The sequence below is a fragment of the Pan troglodytes genome, chromosome 18 (assembly GCF_028858775.2).
Source record: "Pan troglodytes isolate AG18354 chromosome 18, NHGRI_mPanTro3-v2.0_pri, whole genome shotgun sequence".
Classification (NCBI taxonomy): Eukaryota; Metazoa; Chordata; class Mammalia; order Primates; family Hominidae; genus Pan; species Pan troglodytes.
In genome coordinates, this window is record NC_072416.2 from 80008185 (window position 1) to 80028190 (window position 20006).

At 46.1% G+C, this 20006-nt stretch overlaps 1 protein-coding gene across 12 annotated transcripts in view; it reads left to right on the plus strand.

The window, feature by feature from the left end:
- Positions 1-20006, plus strand: part of PLCG2 (phospholipase C gamma 2) — a 178327-nt gene that overhangs the window by 66348 nt on the left and 91973 nt on the right. For 5 of the 12 annotated variants that reach the window (XR_010152465.1, XM_001148089.6, XM_016930240.4 and 2 more), the window contains 3 exons: positions 9103-9246; positions 12912-13005; positions 13758-13805. Coding sequence is in view for 10 of the 12 variants with exons in the window: in XM_001148089.6 (XP_001148089.4) it covers positions 9103-9246; positions 12912-13005; positions 13758-13805 (286 nt within the window). In the remaining 2 variants the exon portion in view is untranslated. Of the gene's footprint in view, positions 1-6600; positions 6789-9102; positions 9247-12911; positions 13006-13757; positions 13806-20006 lie in introns of all 12 variants that reach the window. The other 7 variants (XM_063797467.1, XM_063797470.1, XM_063797472.1 and 4 more) reach the window with 2 other exon arrangements.

A 20006-nucleotide genomic window follows, 5' to 3' on the forward strand; every position in this document is an offset into this window, starting at 1 on the left:
GCCAGGTACTATTTTAATTGACAAACACACATGTACAGTCACACACTCATTTAATCCCCACAAGAGCACTGTGTGGTAAGTATCACTATCACTCCTGTTGTTCACATGAAGAAGCAGAGGCACAGAGAATTGAAGTTACTGTCCAAAGCTATCTGCTATAAGCTGGGGAGCTGGGACTCCAGGTTCCAGAGTCTGTCCACCTCATCAGTAGCGACACTGCTCCTCATGACTTGGATAGCTCCTGGGAACATGAATTTGCAGCCCCTGCACTAGAATCTTGTTCCCAGCCTCGGGTCAGAAAGGTGGCTTGAATGCACTGCGTTGAGCGCAGTGGGCCTGACCGCTCTCTGTGCAGCTCTGCACCCCTGTGGGTAGTGGGATCATCATTCACCAAGATGCCCCTGCCTGATGTAAGATCAAGGGGTGGAGATGTCAACAAAAATGCCCACCGACCCCCTCAGACTTTGCTGAATACCAGATAGAAAACCCTGGAGAGAGCTGCATATTCTTATGTGGCTTCTTAGAGTCACTTGCTTGACTATGAGTCAAAGTTCAAATGCTGGGTCTTGCACTTGTGGCTGGTGACCCTGGCCAAGGTTCTTCACTTCTCCACATCTCATTTGTTTCTTCATTTGTAAAATAGGGGCAGTCATGGTACCTGCCTCATAGTGTTCTCGTGAGGAACGATGAGTTAATACAGAGGATGCTGTTGTGCCCCACTCAGCTCCCATTACCAGGCTTGTGCTCCATTTCCCAGCTGGTAGGAGTGTTGGGTGTCGTGGCTCACAGGTGCCCCTTCTTCAGGGCACTGCTCTCACTAGAAGAAAGCTGCATCACCTAGGAGGTTGTAGTGGCTGTAAGCCAAGCCAATGACTGACTGGCAGGGAGGACAAGAAGGACTGGCCTCCCTTCCTTCAGGAGGACCTACTTTTCCAGTGTGATTCATGCTCCAGACATCCCCCCGACACTCCCTATACAATCAGGGTGAAGCCCATCCCTAAGGGGGACCACAGCCTTGTTTAGCTTTATTCTGCTCCCCATCCCACTCCTGCACTCTACCAGTAAACACTTGAGCAAGAATTCCTGACTCAGGCTCAACTTCCAGGGATCCAACCTATGATAACATGCAAAACATTAGCATTCTGCCTAACACAGAGTAGGTGCTCTGTAAGAGTTTTGCTATATAGCATTTATTTTTATCCTCAAGGATGAGGCTACTGTATCTGTAAGACCCTTGAGGGCCAGGATCAAGTACATCCAGCAGAACATTTGGCTTATGGCTAATGCTTAAAAAGATCATGAGTAGATAGATCATGGATAGGAAGACTCAATATTTTCAAGATATCAGTTCTTCCTGGCTTCATCTATAGATTCAACACAATCCCAACCAAAATCTAATAGAGATACAAGAAAAGGTTTTTTTCAATTCACATTCAATACAGCACAAAACACTTCACCTCAGAGAAAGGAAAAATCAAGGTGTGTTTTTTTTCTCTTTCTCTTTCCTCTGTACTCAACACATTTGACACCAGATGTGTATGGTTTTCCCCCCGCACATCAAGCAAACAATTCTCCATTGGACACCGGTTTGGTGTCCTCTAGTTCAGTTCAATTCTGATACTATCTACCTGGAGCTAGAGTCAGATTCCACAGGTTGAAAGCTCAGTCCCTCAAGACTCTGTCCCATTTCAGGTGCCAGTCACAAGCCCAAGTTGTGGCCTATGCTTTTGACTGACTGGCTCTAAATTGGGGTTCCAATAACCCACTCCTTGGGTTTGATTAATTTGCTAGAATGGCTGACAGAACTAAGGGAAACATGTATACCAGTTTATTAAAATGATATTACAAAAGATAAAGATGATCAGCCTGATAGAAGAGATGCATAGGGCGAGGTATATGGGAAGGGGCATAGGGTTCCCATGTTCTCTCTGGGCATGCCACCCGCCAGAAACTTCCATGTGTTTAGCAACCAAGAAGCTCTCTAAGCCCTGTCATCTTGGGTTTTTATGAGAGCCTAATTACAAAGGCATGGTTGATTAAATCATTGGCCGTTGGTGACCAACTCAATCTTTAGCCCCTTTCTCCTTCCTGGACGTTGGGGGTAGGGCTGAAAGTTCCAACCCTCTAATCACATCATTGGTTCCCCTGGCAGCCAACCTTCATCCTGAGGTATCTAGGAGCCCCCAGCCATACAAAAAGATACTTATCACTGGAGATTCCAAGGGTGTTAGGGGTTGTGTGCCAGAAAATGGGGTTGGAGACCAAATATATGCAGTCAGTCCTCTGTATTTGTGGATTCTGCGTCTGTGGATTTAAGCTATGGTCTATTGAAAATATTTGAAAAAATTGCATCTTACTGAACATGGACAAACTTTTTTGTTGTCATTATTCCCTGAGCAATACAGTATAATTATTTACATAACATTTACATTGTATTAGGTATTAAAAGTAATCTAGGGATTTAAGGTTTATGGAGGGATGCGCATAGGCTATATGCAAATTCTCTGCCATTTTTTATCAGAGGCTTGAGCATCTATTTGGATTTTGGTATCTGTGGAAGATCCTGGAACCAATCCCCAACAGTCACTGAGGGATGACTGTATATCTTATTAAAAGTCACAATATTACAAAATCCCAGCAAGTTATTCTGTGGGTAGTGATTAAAGTGATTCCAAAGGTTATATGGAAAGGTGGAAGACATAGACTAGCAAACACAGTATTGTAGAACGAAATCAGAGGACTGCAAGACTTACTCTAACGTTCCAGTAATCAGTACAGGTGATGTTGGCAGAAGAATAGAAAGATTAGTAGAACAGGATCAAAAGCCCAGAAATAGACCCACACAAATATCATCAACTGATCTTTGACAAAGGGGCAGAGGCCACTCAGTGGAGAAAGGATAATCATTTCAGAAGTATGATGAATAAGCTAATACTTGTCTTGGGAAGAAGCAAGAGAGGGGTGTTCAGGATGATAAAGTCCTGGTTGATGAAGGCAGATGCCTGCAGCTCTTTCCTGGGGCAGGGCTGGCTTCCAAAGGGTGCTTGTTTGGGCCCTTTGGAAGGGGGTGTGCGGATGTGCAGGGCTGCTTGTATCATTAGAATGGCTGTTAGAATTTCATTCTTTCTTTCTTACCATGCTCTGTCTCTCTGCCTTTGTACATGTGTGTTTGCATTTCTCTCCCTCCTTGTCTGGGTAACCTGTGCTTTTCTGTACCTGGTCTCTCTATCCCTCTCTGTCTCCCTTGGTCTCCCTTGTCTCCTACTCTGTCCTTCTTCCTCTCTGTCCCCTGCTGTGCTCAATCATCAGTAGTTTGATCCCTCTTGAGGTCCCCATCTCTCTCTGTCCCTTTCCTCTTTCCAAGAACTACTTATTGGGCCCTGCTGTGTGCCAGCTACTCTGATAGGGGTGGAGCTCAGTGGTGAAGAAGGGTGCACAATCCCTGCGTGTATGGAGTTTACAGTCTAGGAAAGCAGGGCTGTGGATCCACAGATTCCATCTAATAAATATTTGCCTCTGTTGAGTGCTGTGGAAAAGAGGTGCTTGGTATAGTTCATAGCAGGCATTGGGAGGTTTTCTGAGTTTGATTTGATTGAGCTGAGACTGGAAGGGAGAGCTTGGCACTAACCAGACGAAGAACATTTTCAGTGGTGCCAATAGCACCACTAATGTCCTATGGTAGGAATGAGTGTGACCTATAAGAGATGCTTGGAGGGGCCTGTGTGGGTGGTGTAAGGGCTGGGAGGCAGATGCTTAGGCCACGTGGGGTTGGAGGGGTCATCACAGGGCTGTGGTTCTTAGTCCTTACAGCAATGGGTCGTCACGGGAAGGCTTGATCCCAAGGAGTGGCATGAGCCTGTTTGTATTTCATAAGGTGACTGTGGGGATAATGTACTGCTATAAGGAGACAAGTCAGGAAGCTGCCTCCATAGACAAGAGATAATGGCTTGGATTGTGGTGTTGGCCATGGAAATGGATAGACGTTGACAGATTCCAGAGCAATTTCAGAAGTAGAATTGTTAAAATCTGGCTATTGCTGGAAGACAATGTTACATTGTCTAAAAAAGTTTTTCTTTAGTTATGTATAATTTTTCTGTAAGGACAGATGCTCACCATAGGCCAGTTCAAAGATCCCCTCTTGGCTGGGCGTGGTAGCTTATGCGTGTAATCTCTGTACTTTGGAAGGCCGAGACAGGCGGATCACCTGAGGTCTGGAGTTCAAGACAAGCCTGACCTATATGGTGAAACCCTGTCTCTACTAGAAATACACATACACACACACAAATTTTCCAGATCTGGTGGCGGATGCCTGTAATCCCAGCTACTCGGGAGGCTGAGGCAGGAGAATCACTTGAACCCAGGAGGCGGAGGTTGCACTGAGCCGAGATTGTGCCACTGCACTCCAGCCTGGGCAACAAGAGCAAAACTCTGTCTCAAAAAAAAAAAAAAAAAAAACACCAAAAAAATTCCCTCTTGAAGACATTTTACCAGGAAAGAGAATTGTTAGACTAGACAGAAAGAGAAAAGAATGTTTGCTTAAAGTCACTAGACTTTCACTGGCAGTCAACTGGGTGGGTGAATAACTAACTTTGGAAAACAAACCTTAATACCTTTCAAGTTTTTAGATAATTGCTAAAGCAGTTATATCAGCCATGTTGATTTCCTCTAAAAATGAATTCCAGTGCCTAGTGTCTTTAAAAAGTCAAAGGCACAAGAGAAAACAAAATTAAACAAGGAGACTCCTTAGGATTGAAGATGTAATGACATAACGAGATAAGATGTATGCATTTTATTTGTCTTCAAGTCTACTGTAAAAAGATTTGGAGAAAACTGGGGAAATTTAAATACAGATGAGGTGTTAGGTTATGTTATGTAATTATCATCAGTTTTGTTAGGTGTAAGGTTTTATGGTTCTATAAGAAAGTGTGCTCATTTTTTTGAGATAAATTAAGTATTTTGGGGTACAACATCATGAAGTCTCTAAAAGTACTCAAGCTTCCCCCAAATAAGTGAAACAAACAAACAAAAAAAATTTCAGTGCACGAAAAGGATCTTTCTGTTTGTTTGTTTTTGAGGAGTGAAGATAAAGAGAAGAGATAAGGCAGACTCAGATTTCTGGTTTGGGTGAAGAGTGGCGACATGTCCATCTTTTACTGACCGTGCGTTCTTGGGCTCTCAGTGTGATAGAAATTGACAAGAGGTCCAAAGAGTTTTCCCAGACAAGGCTTTATTGGAGCTTATGCCCAGGCATAAGAGAAGGAGCACAAGAGAAAGAGAATTCTCTTCCTGGCTCCCCAAAGACAGTCAGAAGAGGAATTTTAAAGGGGCTAAAGTAGGCAGGGAGTGATATTTAAGCATGTAGAGGCGGGGAACTTCTGGCACCTGCACAGTATAACAACATAGAGAGCTTCTTCCTGTGTTGCATATCTCATTAGCGTGTTAAATCCCCACCCCTAGGCATGATGTTTAGTATTATAATGCAGCCAAGGTGGAGGACTGGTCATTCTTCAGATCTCCTGCACATGCGGGCAATAGGGTTAACTCCCTTGAGTAAGATTTAAGATGGGAGCCGCTTATTTTTGTTTCCTCGAGGTCTGCAATCAGTGGGAATGGCCCTTTGAACAAGATTTATAGTGCAGGGTCTGGATGGGGTCCCCACTTGTTATGGGTCCCCCCAGCCAGCTTGTAGTAGAAGTCCTCAGTGGGGTGTGACGGGGGATGAGTCCTTTCTCTACTCTCTCTCACCTTCATCCCTAATACTCTACCCCGCAAGGTTTAGAGATACCACCCCCCTAATAATAGGGCCACCCATAATTGAGAAGAGATTTTAGTTACTTTTTATTTTGAAATAATTTTAGACTCATGTGGACGTGGCAAAAATAGTACAGTTTCTGTGAACCATTCATTTAGCTGCTCCAGTGATAACATCTTTCATAACCATAGTTATCAAAACCTGGACATGGTCGCTGGTGCAGTGCTATTAATGAAACTGCAGATCTTAATTGGTTTTCACCATTTTTTACATACACTCAGTTTTCTTGTTATTTTGTATTTGTTTTGATGTGTAATTCTACGAAATCTTGTCACACGTATAGGTGGGTATGTCTACCACCGTACATGCACAGGATGTAGATGACATGCTGTTTTTTTAGTCTTTTCACATGGCCTTTTTGTTGTTGTTGTTGTTGTTGAGACGAAGTCTTACTCTGTCACCCAGGCTGGAGTGCAGTGGCGTGGTCTCGGCTCCCTGCAACCTCCGCCTCCCGAGTTCAAGCAATTCTTCTGCCTCATCCTCCCAAGTAGCTGGTACAACTGGCCTGTGCCACCAAGCCCAGCTACTTTTTGTATTCTTAGTAGAGATGGGGTTTCACCTTGTTGGCCAGGCCGGTCTCGAATTCCTGACCTCAAGTGATCTGCCCCCCTTGGCCTCCCAAAGTGCTGGGATTACAGGCGTGGGCCACCAGTGCCCGGCTTGTTTTCACATGGCTTTTGCCCACTGAGCTGTTTCTAATTGAGCTAGACCCACGGTAAGAACTCAGAAAGCTTTGAGTGCATCCCATCCCCTCTCCTCTAACTTAATTCTCTGCTCTCCTCCTCTAGCTCCCATTGTTGCCTGTGAATGGCCACGAACTTTTCCTGTGTTTCACTATGACTCTAAGATGCCTTTGCTCACCTCTGTGGACTTCGTTCTGTCCTCTTCCTTAATTCCAGGCCACAGCCACCTCTTCTTGCTGCAAAGCTGAGATCTCCTTTCTCACCCTCATCTCCAGGAGTGCTGGAGTTCAAAGGTACACCAGGGTTTGATAACACTTTCTTCCGTGGTAGACAAGGTGGTCCCTGCCACTCTGAGGCTCATGTTTTACCAGCTTGGGAGCAGCCGTGGAGGGGAGGTTTTACCAGTAGTCCTGGCCAAATAAGTCCCAGGAGGATGCTGATGGTGCAGCTGGGCCATGTGTCTGTCCCCGAACCAGTCACTGAGCCAGGGCACTTGGGTCATTCCCTGGCCCCTGCTGTCCCCTTCAGCTTATGGTTGAAGGTGGTGGGGGCGAATCAGCTCTATCTAAAGCACATGGAATGGGTGCATCCCATGAAAAGATTTTTGTTGTTGTTGTTTTTCAGAAGAAAGGGAAAGAAGGGACTGGTTGAGCTCGTTGAGCTTGTGTCTCTGTGCCAGTCCAGAGTTCACTGGTCATCTTGTAGGGGGAAGGAGGAGTCACCTTTGAGTCAGTCAGGTTGCTATCCTTGCCTGGTAGGTTTTGACCAGAGTAGATGGAGTCACATGGCAGCAGAAGTTGCAGAACGGAAGGATTTCTTACTTGTTTCTGTTATCTATTGCTATACAGCAAACTATCCCAGTGTTTAGTGGCTTAAGACAACAATCATTTTATTTATTGCACATATTTGTACAATCTGGGCATGGGTGGGGACTGGGAGAGCTTGTCTGTGTTCCACATGTTGTCAGCTGGGGCAGCTCACTGGGGCCAGAGGATCCACTTCTAAGATGGTCCAGTGCTCTGTGGCTGTTGGCTGGGGGCTCAGCTGGGCTGTTGGCTGAGGGCATTGATTCTTCTTCCATGGCCTCTCCATAGGGCTAACTTGGGCTTCTTACAGCATGGTGGTCTCCAGGTAGTCTGACTTCTTACATAGAGGCTGGCTTCTCCCAGAGCACAAAATGGAAGGTACCAGGCCTTCTTAAGTATTAGGCCCCAGGTTGGGCCCGCTGGCTCACGCCTGTAATCCTAGCACTCTGGGAGGCTGAGGTGGGCAGATCACTTGAGGTCAGGAGTTCAAGACCAGCCTGGCCAATATGATGAAACGCCATCTCTACTAAAAATACAAAAACTAGCCGGGCATGGTGGCACATGCCTGTAATCCCAGCTACTCCTGAGGCTGAGGCAGGATAATTGCTTGAACCTGGGAGGCAGAGGTTGCAGTGAGCTGAGATCATGCCACTGCACTCCAGACTGGGTGACAGAGTGAGATCCTGTCTCAAAACAAACAAACAAAAAAAACGATTAGACCCTGAACTGGTACAGCATCATTTATGCCAGCGTGCCAGTGCTCCTAACCTTTTTGGTACCAGTGACCAGTTTCGTAGAAGACAGTTTTTCCACAGATGGTGGGGGCAGTGGGGGGATTGCTTTAGGATAAAACTGTTCTACTTCAGATCATCAGGCATTAGATTCCAATAAGGACCACACAACCTGGATCCCTCGCATGCGCAGTTCACCATAGGGTTTGCGCCCCTATGAGAATCTGATGCCGCTGCTGATCTGACAGTTGGTGGAGCTCAGATAATAGTGCTTACTTGCCGGTACGGCTCCATGGCCTGGGGGTTGGGGAATCTCTGATTTATACTACATTTTATTGGTTAAAACAGGTCACAGAGACAACCTGGATTGAAGGGCAGCTGGCTATATAAGGCATAAATACTGGAGGCTGTGGCCCATTAGTAACAGTCCATTACTCTGGACTGTTACCAGAGTAATAGTTTACCACTCTCTTCTCATAGGCCCTGTGATATCCAGAACCCCTGTGACCATCCCCAACGCTGGGGTTGGCCTCTTATTATTATTTTTAATTTGAATCAGTTACTCAGTGCCTTCATTTCCTCTTCCCCCTTTAATTGAGCCACAGAGCATTTGTAGCTTTTGGGACTCAAGGGAAAAGGTCATCAAGGTCAAGGTCAACCGGACAGTTGGAACTTTTAGGCTGCCTAGAGTGATCTCTAGTGAGCATCAATTTGGTCTCTTGTTTTTTTTTTGGTAGAATAGTCTGTGCTTATTTCCTGAAATCTCAGATGCATTACAAAAATTAATTGTCCTAGTTTAAAATGTGTCTATCTGAGAAACAGGGTGAGCGGAAACCCCAAACTCTTCAGACTCCAGGGGTTTGTGGGGTGGCAGCAAATGCCCGGGTAGGGTCTTAGCCCTTTGTCCATTTCCAGAAGGAGGGGGCACTGAGTCCAGACGCAGAGATAGCTTTGAGGGATCCTGTTGGGGAAGGAAGGAGCCAGGCTGTGCCTGGGCTGCAGTTGTGTGGCTGCATCCTCAGGTGGAGGGAACTCCAGCTTCTAATTGGCTCATGTTAATTTCATTTTAGTGGATATCATGGAAATAAAAGAAATCCGCCCAGGGAAGAACTCCAAAGATTTCGAGCGAGCAAAAGCAGTTCGCCAGAAAGAAGACTGCTGCTTCACCATCCTGTATGGCACTCAGTTCGTCCTCAGCACGCTCAGCTTGGCGGGTAGGTGCATGTTTCTGTGCCTTTCTCCTTCCCTGTGCCTTAGTCTCTTCCTGAAGAAGTTCGCTAGTAGCAGAATGCTCACCCCTGCCTGCTCACTTATGTGTATTTGGGGTCATGGTTTTGAATCCCAGCCCTGCCCCTTTCTAGCTATGTGTCTTTAGGTGAGTGACTTAACCTCTCTGAGCTGCAGTTTGCTCAGCTGTGAAATGGGGAGAATAATAATGCCTATTTCATGGGGGTATTGTGAGGAGTATGTTAAGTGTCTCTCTGGCTCATGCTGAGAGCTGAATAAGTGATGATTACATAGTTTTAACACTGAAGGCCAGGCTCTGTTGGATGAAAAATGTAGGCTGGGCTCATCCCTGTAATCCCAGCACTTTGGGAGGCTGAGGCGGGCAGATCACTTGAGGTCAGGAGTTTGAGACCAGCATGGCCAACATGGTGAAACCCCGTCTCTACTAAAAATACAGAAACTAGCTGGGTGTGGTGGTGCGCACCTGTAGTCACAGCTATTTGAAAGGCTGAGGCACAAGAATTGCTTGAACCAGTGAGCCAAGATTGCGTCACTCCCCTACAGTCTGGGTGACAGAGCAAGACTCTGTCTCAAAAAAAAAAAAGAAAAAGAAAAATGTAACCTGTTTTCCTCCAGCAGATGTGGCTCAGCAAATCTGATTGATCTGAAGGAACTGTCCTGAGATCTTCTATTGCACACACACATGCGCTTTCCTCACTTTACTCAGGGGCAGAAGCTTGTAGCTACTTTCAAGTTCAGTCCTAGAATTTATTGACTTAGAAGTATATGTATATTAATTAAGAAAATAAATACGATTAAAATAGACCAAAGTGGGTGAGGCAGCTCTCAAAGTTAAGCAATATAGGGACATTTACTTTTGGGTCAAATAACTTATTAATTTCTCATTCATTCTTTTTCTACATGTCTTTTGAGCCTATGCTCTGTGTTAGGTTGTGGACATGCCAGTGAGCTAGGAAGATGAATGGGACCTGGTGCCGCCTTTGAGAAGCTCTCAGTTGACTTGGGGAGACAGATGTGTGCACTGGGATAAGACCTAGTGCAAGCATGATACAGTGTGCTGTGAATGTTTAATTCCAGGGAAGCTTGGCAGAGAAGGTGACTTTTACATTGGGTTTTGAGGCTTCAGTAGGAGTTTGGAGGAAACAGAGGGAGGGTGCTCCAGGGAAAGGCTGTGGTGTGTGCCAGGGCTTGGAGGAGGGAAATAGCATGTCGGATGTAGGAAATGAGGAGCGAATGTCTGATTGATGATATGGAGGGGGAGTTGGTAGAGATGGGGTAGGAGGGCAAGGCCCGTGGCGGTGAAGCTTCACACCTCTGTCTGTCTCCTTAGCCCCACCTGCAGGCTGAGCCCTGACCCCCTGTTCTTAACTTGGTAAGGAGACCAGAAGAACCTGGGTCTTGGAAGCTAGGATGTGAACTTTGATATATATCCCACTCTGGGTCCCTCTTCCGGAACCCTAAATTCAAGGTCAGCACAGTGATGGTCAAGATTTTGATTCACATTCCATCTTCTCACTTACTGGCTCTGAGACAAACTCAGCCCTTCAGAGCCTCAGTTTCCTCCGCATCTGTGTGGGAAGATGAGAGCAGCAGTCTCTGCCATGGGTGTACGGACTGATAAAGTACCTGGTGCTTAAGGAGAGGCTTCAGAGTTCCATGAGGTGTTTGCACTGTTAGCTTCATTTTACAGGTGAGATGAGGCACAGAGTAGGGTTAAGTAACCTCCTGAATGTCACACAGCCCTGAAGTGGTGCAGTGGGACTTGAGCTATGATCTTCCTTTTGCCAAATGCCAAGCTCTTAACCACTCCTCAGTGCCGCTTATTAGCAAGGGTAATAGCAACCATGGGTATTAGCAAGCCATACTCTCCTGGGTATTAGCAAGCTCTACTTGCTGTCCCTCTGTGCCATCTTGATTAGAAGCAGGGGAGATACTGACAGCTGCTTAGGGTTGTGGTGCAGATTATTCCAGATCCTGCATTTTATTAGTTAGCATAGGGTTAAAAGCTAACACTCTTTAATAAAACAAAAAGCTAAATCCCTAAGCCAGTGGTACTCATCCATGGGAAGCTGAATACTGCCCTCCCACGATGCCCATGTCCTAATCCCGGGAACTTGTGAATATATTATCCTCTATGGAAAAGGAGACTTGGCGGGTGTGGTTAAATTGAGGATCTTGAGATGGGAAATATCCTGGACTATCTAGGTGTCTAGTGGAATCACAGGGGTTCTTAGATACATGAGAAGGTCATTCCCAGAGAAAGAGATGTGAGGATGGAAACAAAGGTCAGCAGATGAGAGGCCATGAGCTAAGGAATGTAGGCAGCCTCCAGAAGCTGGGAAAGGTGAGGAAACAGATTCTTCCCCAGAGCTTTCAGAAGGAATCCAGAGATCTCATGCAACCAGTCTATTTTAGACTTTTGGCCTAACGGTCTGAAAATAAATCTGTATTATTTTAAGTCACTAAGTTTGTGGTCATTTGTTATAGCAGCAGAGGAGACTGATCACTGAACCTTTGATATACTTTGGCACCAGGCAGGTGTTTCCACCTGTTGATGTCTCCCTCATCCCTCTCTTCTGGTTTAATTACTTTAGGGTGGGACCTAAGTGTTGGGGTTTTGAAAAGCCTTCAAGTGATTCTCCTGAGCAGCTGGGGTTGAGAAACTCTGCTCTGGAGTTGGACACCTGGGTTTGAATTCCTCAGCTTTTTCATGCCTGGAGTCAGTGTGCTGCCAGGGTAAGGTAATGGATTCTTGTTTAAAATCCTGTGTCTTCCACTGTCTCAGTGTGCTCTGGCTACTGTAACGAAATGCTGTAGACTGGGGGTTTAAACATCAGGCATTTATTTTTTCACAGTTCTGGGGGCTGGCAAGTCCAAGATCAAGATGCTGGATGGTTGAGTTCTGGTGAGGGCTATCCTCCTGACTTGCAGATAGCCGCTTTCTTGCTATGTGGTCACATGGCTTTTCCTCAGGGTGTGCTTGGATAGAGAGGGAGCTCTAGTCTCTCTTTCTCTTCTCTAAAAGGGCATTAATCCCCTTATGGAGGCCCCACTCTCATTACTTCATCTAAACCTAAATACCTCACAAAGGCCCTACCTCAGGGGTTAGAGATTCAACATATGGATTCGGAAGGAATGCAAATATTCAGTCTGTAATGGCTGCTAGGAGCTGTGTGGCCTTGGACACATGACTGAACCTGTCTTAGGTTCAGTGGTTTCTCCATGTGTTAAATGGGAATATAATAGTACTTCCCTTGTGGGATCAATATAAGAAAAACACTTACAACAATGTCTAGTATGTATATGTAGTTAGTGCTCAAATGATGTTAACAATGTCATAGTGATAGTTCCCACCACTCCCTCCATTCTTAGCTGATTCCATTTGGCACAGGAAATAACCCACTTGTCATCCCTGTGGTACAAAGCTCATCGTGAATGTGTGGCCCCATCTCAGACAAAAAGCAGGTCCTAGGGCCATGACGGTGTGAAGGGGATGCTTTCTTTGCCTTCTGCAAAACTAGAAACCAGCATAGGCTTCTCCCATCTTCGTGATCTGTATGGGGCGGGGCTTTGTAAGCAGACGTCTTCCCAGGAATTAACACAGCATTTCTGTTCCCTTTCTCCACTCTAGCTGACTCTAAAGAGGATGCAGTTAACTGGCTCTCTGGCTTGAAAATCTTACACCAGGAAGCGATGAATGCGTCCACGCCCACCATTATCGAGAGGTAGTTGGCTTTTGCCTGTTTATTTGCATAGTTGCTGATTCCTTTATTCTGCTGCCTTTAGCCAACATGGGCTACAGGGGGAAAAAAAAAAAAGGGACATTGGTTTTTTGAGGCTCGTTGAGTGTCTTGTATGCAATGGGTGCCTAGTAGCGGTGTGAGCTCTACAGTTTTTCAAATAAGAGCATTTCCCTGTGCTAGTTTTCAGCGTTGGCCTATTGGAGTGAGTGGTGCATTGGACTCGAGATAGAAACATTCCTGGGGTATGTGTTGGGGGAAATCAGGGCTTCCTTCTTAAAGGCTTTAATAAGAGATTCAGTGGACTGATCAAAGAACCGACATAGGGTCTGGAATTTTCCAGCTATCACTCCCTCCTGGGTTGATGAAGACCTCAAGACTGTCTCTTCAGTGTCATGGGAGTCTAGATGGGCATTGGGGTGTGAGTTATTTTCCTTCCACTAAATCAAAGTCTTCTACTTTTTACTATTTTTCTTTGTAGCTTTTTGGGGATTAATGACTATCATCAGAAGGAATTGTCAATGTAAAGAAACCTGGCCTTTTTGAGTTGAAATCTTGGCTTAGATAGGCCTTTTCCACACTAGGAGGAAACTGCTTCCCAAGCTGCCCTTGTTAGAAAGTTGGAAGACTCCTCCTTTTGGTTCCAGTTCCTTTTGTGCACATTCCGTAGGATGCACTTCGACTTGTGCTATTTTCTAATTTTCTCTTTCTCTCTTTTGTCTCAAATTTCTTTCCAGTTGGCTGAGAAAGCAGATATATTCTGTGGATCAAACCAGAAGAAACAGGTAAGAGTCCTTCAGTTTTTTTCTGATCACTTTGGATTTCGATCCTCATTCTTTCTTTAAACCTTCCAAGGGGGTGGGAGCACGACTTGTCGGGGGCAAGGTCCTCACTGCGTCCATTGTGATCTGCAGATGCCATGTTGGGTCCTGGGGTTGACGATGACAAAATCCTCCTCCTGGAGGGAGCCTCTATTCCACGGAAAATTCAAGTACAGCCTCAGAGATGATCTCTGCCATGGGGCATTCGGACCTCATCACAAATATTTGAGCACCTTTAATGTCCTGCTCATACAGCAGTAACCACACTCCTGATGGCACCAGCCCATGCTTTGTGACAGGAGAGAGATTGATTGACCGTGAAGAAGTAAACCAGGTGGTTCTTTTTTTTTTTTTTGAGACGGATTCTCGCTCTGTCGCCCAGGCTGGAGTGCAGTGGCGCAATCTCGGCTCACTGCGAGCTCTGCCTCCTGGGTTCACACCATTCTCCTGCCTCAGCCTCCCAAGTAGCTAGGACTACAGGCGCCCGCCACCATGCCCGGCTAATATTTTTTTGTATTTTTAGTAGAGACAGGGTTTCACCATGTTCGGCAGGATGGTCTTGAACTCCTAACCTTGTGATCCGCCCACCTCGGCCTCCCACAGTCCTGGGATTACAGGCATGAGCCACCGCGCCCGGCCACCAGGTGGTTCTAAGGGCTGGTAGAGATGTGTTGGGTGATGTGATAACGTATATTCAGTTTACTTGACTTTTTCACTTAAAAGTACCTCTTGGAGAAGCTCCCTATCAGTCCCGCACAAAGCTCTATGACGGACTATTATTATTATTTTTTAGAGGCAGGGTCTCTGTCTGTTGCCCAGACTGGAGTGCAGTGGCACAATCATAGCTCGCTGCAGCCGTAAATTCCTGGGCTCAAACGATCCTCCTGCCTCAGCCTCCTGAGTAGCTGGGAACTACAGGTGTGTTTCACCATGCCTGGCTTATTTATTATTATTATTATTATTATTTTTTTTTTTTTTGTAAAGGTGAAGTCTTACCCAGACATTTTTTTAAAAAAAGCAAACGCGGTTTTGGTTTTTCCTTAGATTAATGCATTGTCATTTCGGAAATCATTTCCGTGTTGATGCACAGATAGCTGCTCCCAATCCTTTATCATTACTGTGATTAATGCTGCTATGGAAACCTTTGGGTCTATCTTTCTGTAAACTCATTTGAGGGGGCTGTGAGTAGGATAAATTCTCAGAAACGAATACCAGCAGCACAGCGTTTGCTGGTCTAATAGTTTGATAGCGAGAGGTAGCAATTTGTATAATACTTCTACCAGTGGGGCAAGAGGGCACCCTTTCCTGATGATTTATTGTGCCATTAGACTTTGATCTTTGTTCATCTGCAACCGAGGCAACCAAGTGTTTTTGCTTAAACTTGCTTTCTTTATGGGTGAGGTTGAGCATTTTTAATTCATTATGTTTTTGAGGTATGATTCAGCTCTTAATAATGTAATGATAAAAACTACCATTTGGCCAGGCGCAGTGGTGTACACCTATATTCCCAGCACTTTGGGAGGCAGAGGCAGGCAGATTGCCTGAGCTCAGGAGTTTGAGACCAGCCTGGGCAACACGGTAAAACCCTGTCTCTACTAAAATACAAAAAATTAGCTGGGCATGGTAGCACACTCCTGTAGTCCCAGCTACTCAGGAGGCTGAGGCAGGAGAATTGCTTGAACCCGGGAGGTGGAGGTTGCAGTGAGCCGAGATCGCGCCACTCTACTGTGGCCTGGGTGACAGAGCAAGACTCCGTCTCAAAAAAGCAAAACAAAACCAAAGAAACAAAAAACAACAAAAAAACCCACCACGACAAGAAAAAAACAAAAAAAACAAAACCAAAAACAAACCCTAGCATTTATTGAACAACCGTGTATTTGGCATGCCAGGGATTGCATTGAGCTCTTCAGTCCTTGTCTCATGTTAGCCTCACATGAGACACCTTATTTTTTGGTAAAATGTTCCTTTCATTCATTCTTGGTTTATTTATGTCATTATCCTATGTGGATATGTCATTATCCCATCTAGATATGTCATTATCCTAGTTAATATCCAATAACTAAACTCTGTCAGCTCTCTTATTTTGTTCCTGAAAATCTTTCCATCTTGAAGGTGACTTCGTGTCTGGTCAGTGTCCTCTGTTACTTGTTGGCTTCAGGGTTTGGGTGAGCTTCCCTGGTTTCTTCACATGCCCGATGGGAGGATTTGGAACTGTTAACTAGGAAGTGGTTAAAAGTCTAGTAATGTTAGGTCAGCCATTAGCTCACTCCATGTTTTTCTGTCCACCTGCCTTTCTCTCCGTCCTCTTCTTCTCATCCAAAATGCCCTGCCTGCTCCCCCACGCTGGGCCACCCTCTAGTGTTACTGAGGTGGATTAAATGAAGTCCTTGTGTTGGAAGATTTGGTACACACTGGTCTCTTTCAGCCTCGGAGGTGATGCCTCTTCTGAGTTTTCTTTCTCTGTGGCTTATGATGATTCATAGCTGAGATTGGCACAGGGCTGAGAGAGGGAGCCACCCTCAGTGCCTCTCTCCATGCGGTGCTGGTATGGTGTGGCCCATCTGGCTCTGAAGTTGGCTCTTCATTTGTGAGGTCAAGAAATGGATACCACCCTGTTGCTCAGGAGGCATTCTGGCAAGTCCTGCATAGAGATCCATCTTCCCGTCAGCTGGTCCAGGACCCTCTGCAGACAGAAACTTTTCGGTTTCTGGACTGAGTTCATCCCTGTGTGCTCACCGGCTTCCTCTCCTCTACCTCCCTCCCAGTGGGCAGAGCCCTGCTCTCTGTCAACATGTGGAAAATCCCACCTTTCCTGTGGTTCTGGGAAGCCTGGAGGGAGCTTTGCAAAAGAAACTTTGACCAAGATGCCAATGAAAGAGCAACTAACTTCTGTCCTGCCAATTTCCCTCCCTTTCCTGTCACCCACGAGACGAATCATGTTTCCTGAAGGAAAACAAAGGAGCCACAGAAGCAGAGGAAAGACTGAAGGCGAGAGGGGGCAGGCTCAGGGCTGGCCCAGCCCGGGCAATGGACAAGTCTTAGGTGTTTTGCTTGGCCCAAGCACCCTGTTTCATTTTTTGACTTTTCTAGAGGCAAATGGTAGCAGCGGGCATTTGTTTACAGCCTGCTTTGCAGCCATGGCTGTAATAAGCACTTTACATCATTAGGATATGCTCTTGGCTGACGGTTGAGCTAGGTGCTCTGAGACCCATTTTCTATGTGAGGACACTGAGGCCCAGAGAGGTTAAGTGACTTGACTAAAGCAGCCCAGGTTGTCAGGGGTGGCACCAGGGTTTGCAAACTTACTTTCCCCACTGGTGTTGCTTTTCCTTTTTTTTTTTTTTTCTTTTTTTAAATGTGCTACTGGCCGAGCACTGTGGCTGACACCTGTAATCCTAACAGTTTGGGAGGCCAAGGCGGGTGGATCGCTTGAGCTCAGGAGTTGGAGACCAGCCTGGGCAACATGGCGAAACCCTGTCTATACAAAAAGTACAAAAAAGTTAGCTGGGTGTAGTGGTGCACATTTGTAGTCCTGCTACTTGAGAGGCTGAGGTGGGAGGATCATCTGAGCCCAGGGAGGTCGAGGCTGCAGTGAACCATGATTGTGCCACTGAGCTCCAGCCTGGGCAACAGAGTGAGATCCCATCTCAAAAACAAAAACAAAACAAAACAAAACCAAAAACAACGAAAACAAAAAAAATTGTGCTGTTGAGAGCTGGGGGAAATGCAGAAATCTTCCCTTCCCCACCCTGACCAATCACCTTATGATTAAAAAAAATTAAAAACAAATGTTAAAATTTGTTTTATTGTGGTAACAACAATGAAACATAGAACAACATTGATCATTTTAACCGTTCTTAGATATGTACTTCTCTGGGATGAAGTATATCATGTTGTCATGCTCCCGTCACCACCATCCATCTCCAGAACTTTTTATCATCTCAAACTGAGGCTCTGCAGCCATTAAGCAGCAACTCCCCATTGATTCTCTCTTTAGCCCCTGGAAACCACCACTCTGCTGTCTGTCTCTCTGGATTGGATTGCTCCAGGTACCTCATATAAGTGGACTAGTAGAATATTCGTCCTTTTGTATCTGGCTTATTTCACTTAGTGTAATGTCTCCAAGTTTCATCTGTGTTGTAGCATGTGTTACAATCTTCTTCCTTTTTAAGGCTGAATAATATTCCATTGTACAGATAGACCACATTTTGTTTATCTACTTCTCCATCGATGGACACTTGAGTTGCTTCCACGTTTTGGCAATTGTGAATAGTGCTGCTGCGAACATGGGTGTACAAATCTGTTTGAGTCTCTGCTTTAAATTCCTCTGTGTATATATCCAGAAGCTGAATTGTTGGATCAGTTGCTGGATTGCTGTGTATATATCCAGAAGCTGAATTGCTGGATTTATTTTGCGGGATTGCTATACTGTTTTCTGTAGCAGCTACACCTTCCCAAGGCAATGCACAGGTTTCTGTTTTCTTCTTATCCTCACCAACGCTTACTTCCTTTCCCTCCTCTGCCCTTGCCCCCTTGGCGTATAACACTGGATTTGCATAAGTAGAAAGTGCACTTCCCTTTGTCTTTTAGCCCTGGCAGGGACAGAGGAACTACTCTACCGGGAGGTGGCAAAGGGTGAGGGGGTTGCAGGTGGAAGGCAGGTGGGTGGGTCCATTTATCTCATTCAACGTGAATGCAAATAGGCTTCCTATTTGAGACTCCAGAATGTTAGAGTCGCCTGGGGAAGCTGTAGCAGAGCCACGCCAGTAGCGATTCGGGTTTTACTGTTCTGGGCATGGCCTCTGGCATTGCAAATTTTTAAAATAAGATTCTTCTGTGAAGCCGGGGTTGAAAATTAGGGCTGTCTAGAGGGCAATTTCCAAATCTGAGCATGCACCGGAATCCCCTGGAGGATTTGTGAAAGTGGAGGCTGCTGGGCTCCACCTCACGGTGGCTGATTGAGTAGGTGGTGGGCAGTGCTCAAGAATTTGCATTTCAACGAATCCCCAGGTGATGTAGATGCTGCTGGTCTGGCCATTTCAACAAAACAAAACAAAACAAAATGAAATAAAATACTTAGCTTCTCAATGGAACTAGCTGCATTTCAGGGGCTCAGCAGCCCCGTGTGGCTAGCAGCTAGTACCTCAGACAGCACAGATGTTCTCCATCATTGTTGAAAGTTCTGTCAGATGGTGCTGAGGTTTAAATCTCAGATCTCACACTAACTCATTGTGTGAATTGGGGTAAATGATTTAATTTCTGTTGGCCTCAGTTTCGTCATGTGTAAAAGATAAAATAATAGTTCCCGCCTCCCAGGGCAGATGTGAGGCTTCAGGAGTTAATATGTGAAGGGTGCTTGGACCTGCCTGGCTCATGGTAAAAATACTTGACGAATGTTTCTTATTGCCATTGTTGCTACAAAAGAGCTGGGGGCAGTGGAGGTGCCGGCCCAGCCTCAGCATGGCTGGTAAGTGTCATGGGGCTGCCATCCTTAATCGTTTGGTGATGGCTGCCTGGGTGCAGGAGTTGAAGAACCCTGGGGGCCTCCTGGGCTGAGCAGGGAGGACACTGATTGTTCAGTGCTGTCTGCCATGGGAGAGGGAGGGGCTGTTGGTAACTCTTTCAGGGAATAGTTGCCGTCCTTCTCCAAAGGGATTCCCTTGTTTCCTAACCCACAGCCCTAGGTTGAGCTCCCAGGAAACATGATCTGAGACGCAGGTTTGTGTGCAGGAGGCTTACTAGGGAGTGCAGGGTCATCACCCTGGGGGAGGGAAGGCAGTTGGAACAGGCAGCTGGGGAGTCACAACCATGGCCTGGGCACACCTGATGGGGAGCTCTGAGCATGGCCTGTGGAGCTGTCCTGAATTGAGACTAGAGGGCCAGGCCTTTGTTCCCATGTGTGGACTGGGTCAGAGCTGGCTGCCTTGGAAGGGGCTTTGACCTGGGCGAGGCACTCTCTGTAGGGGATGGCAGGTTGCAGAGAGGGGTGAAGCTGAGCCGTTGGCTTCCTCCCCTGCAGCGATGGGGGCTCAGCCTGCCTGTGCTGGTTTTGGTCAGGCTGTGCAGCATGACACACACACACCCAGAGGTGGGAGTGAGGGAGGGGCTCGCCTAGGGAGAAAGCAGGTGAGCCTGTCCCAGCGCTAGGAGCCCAAAGAAGCTCTC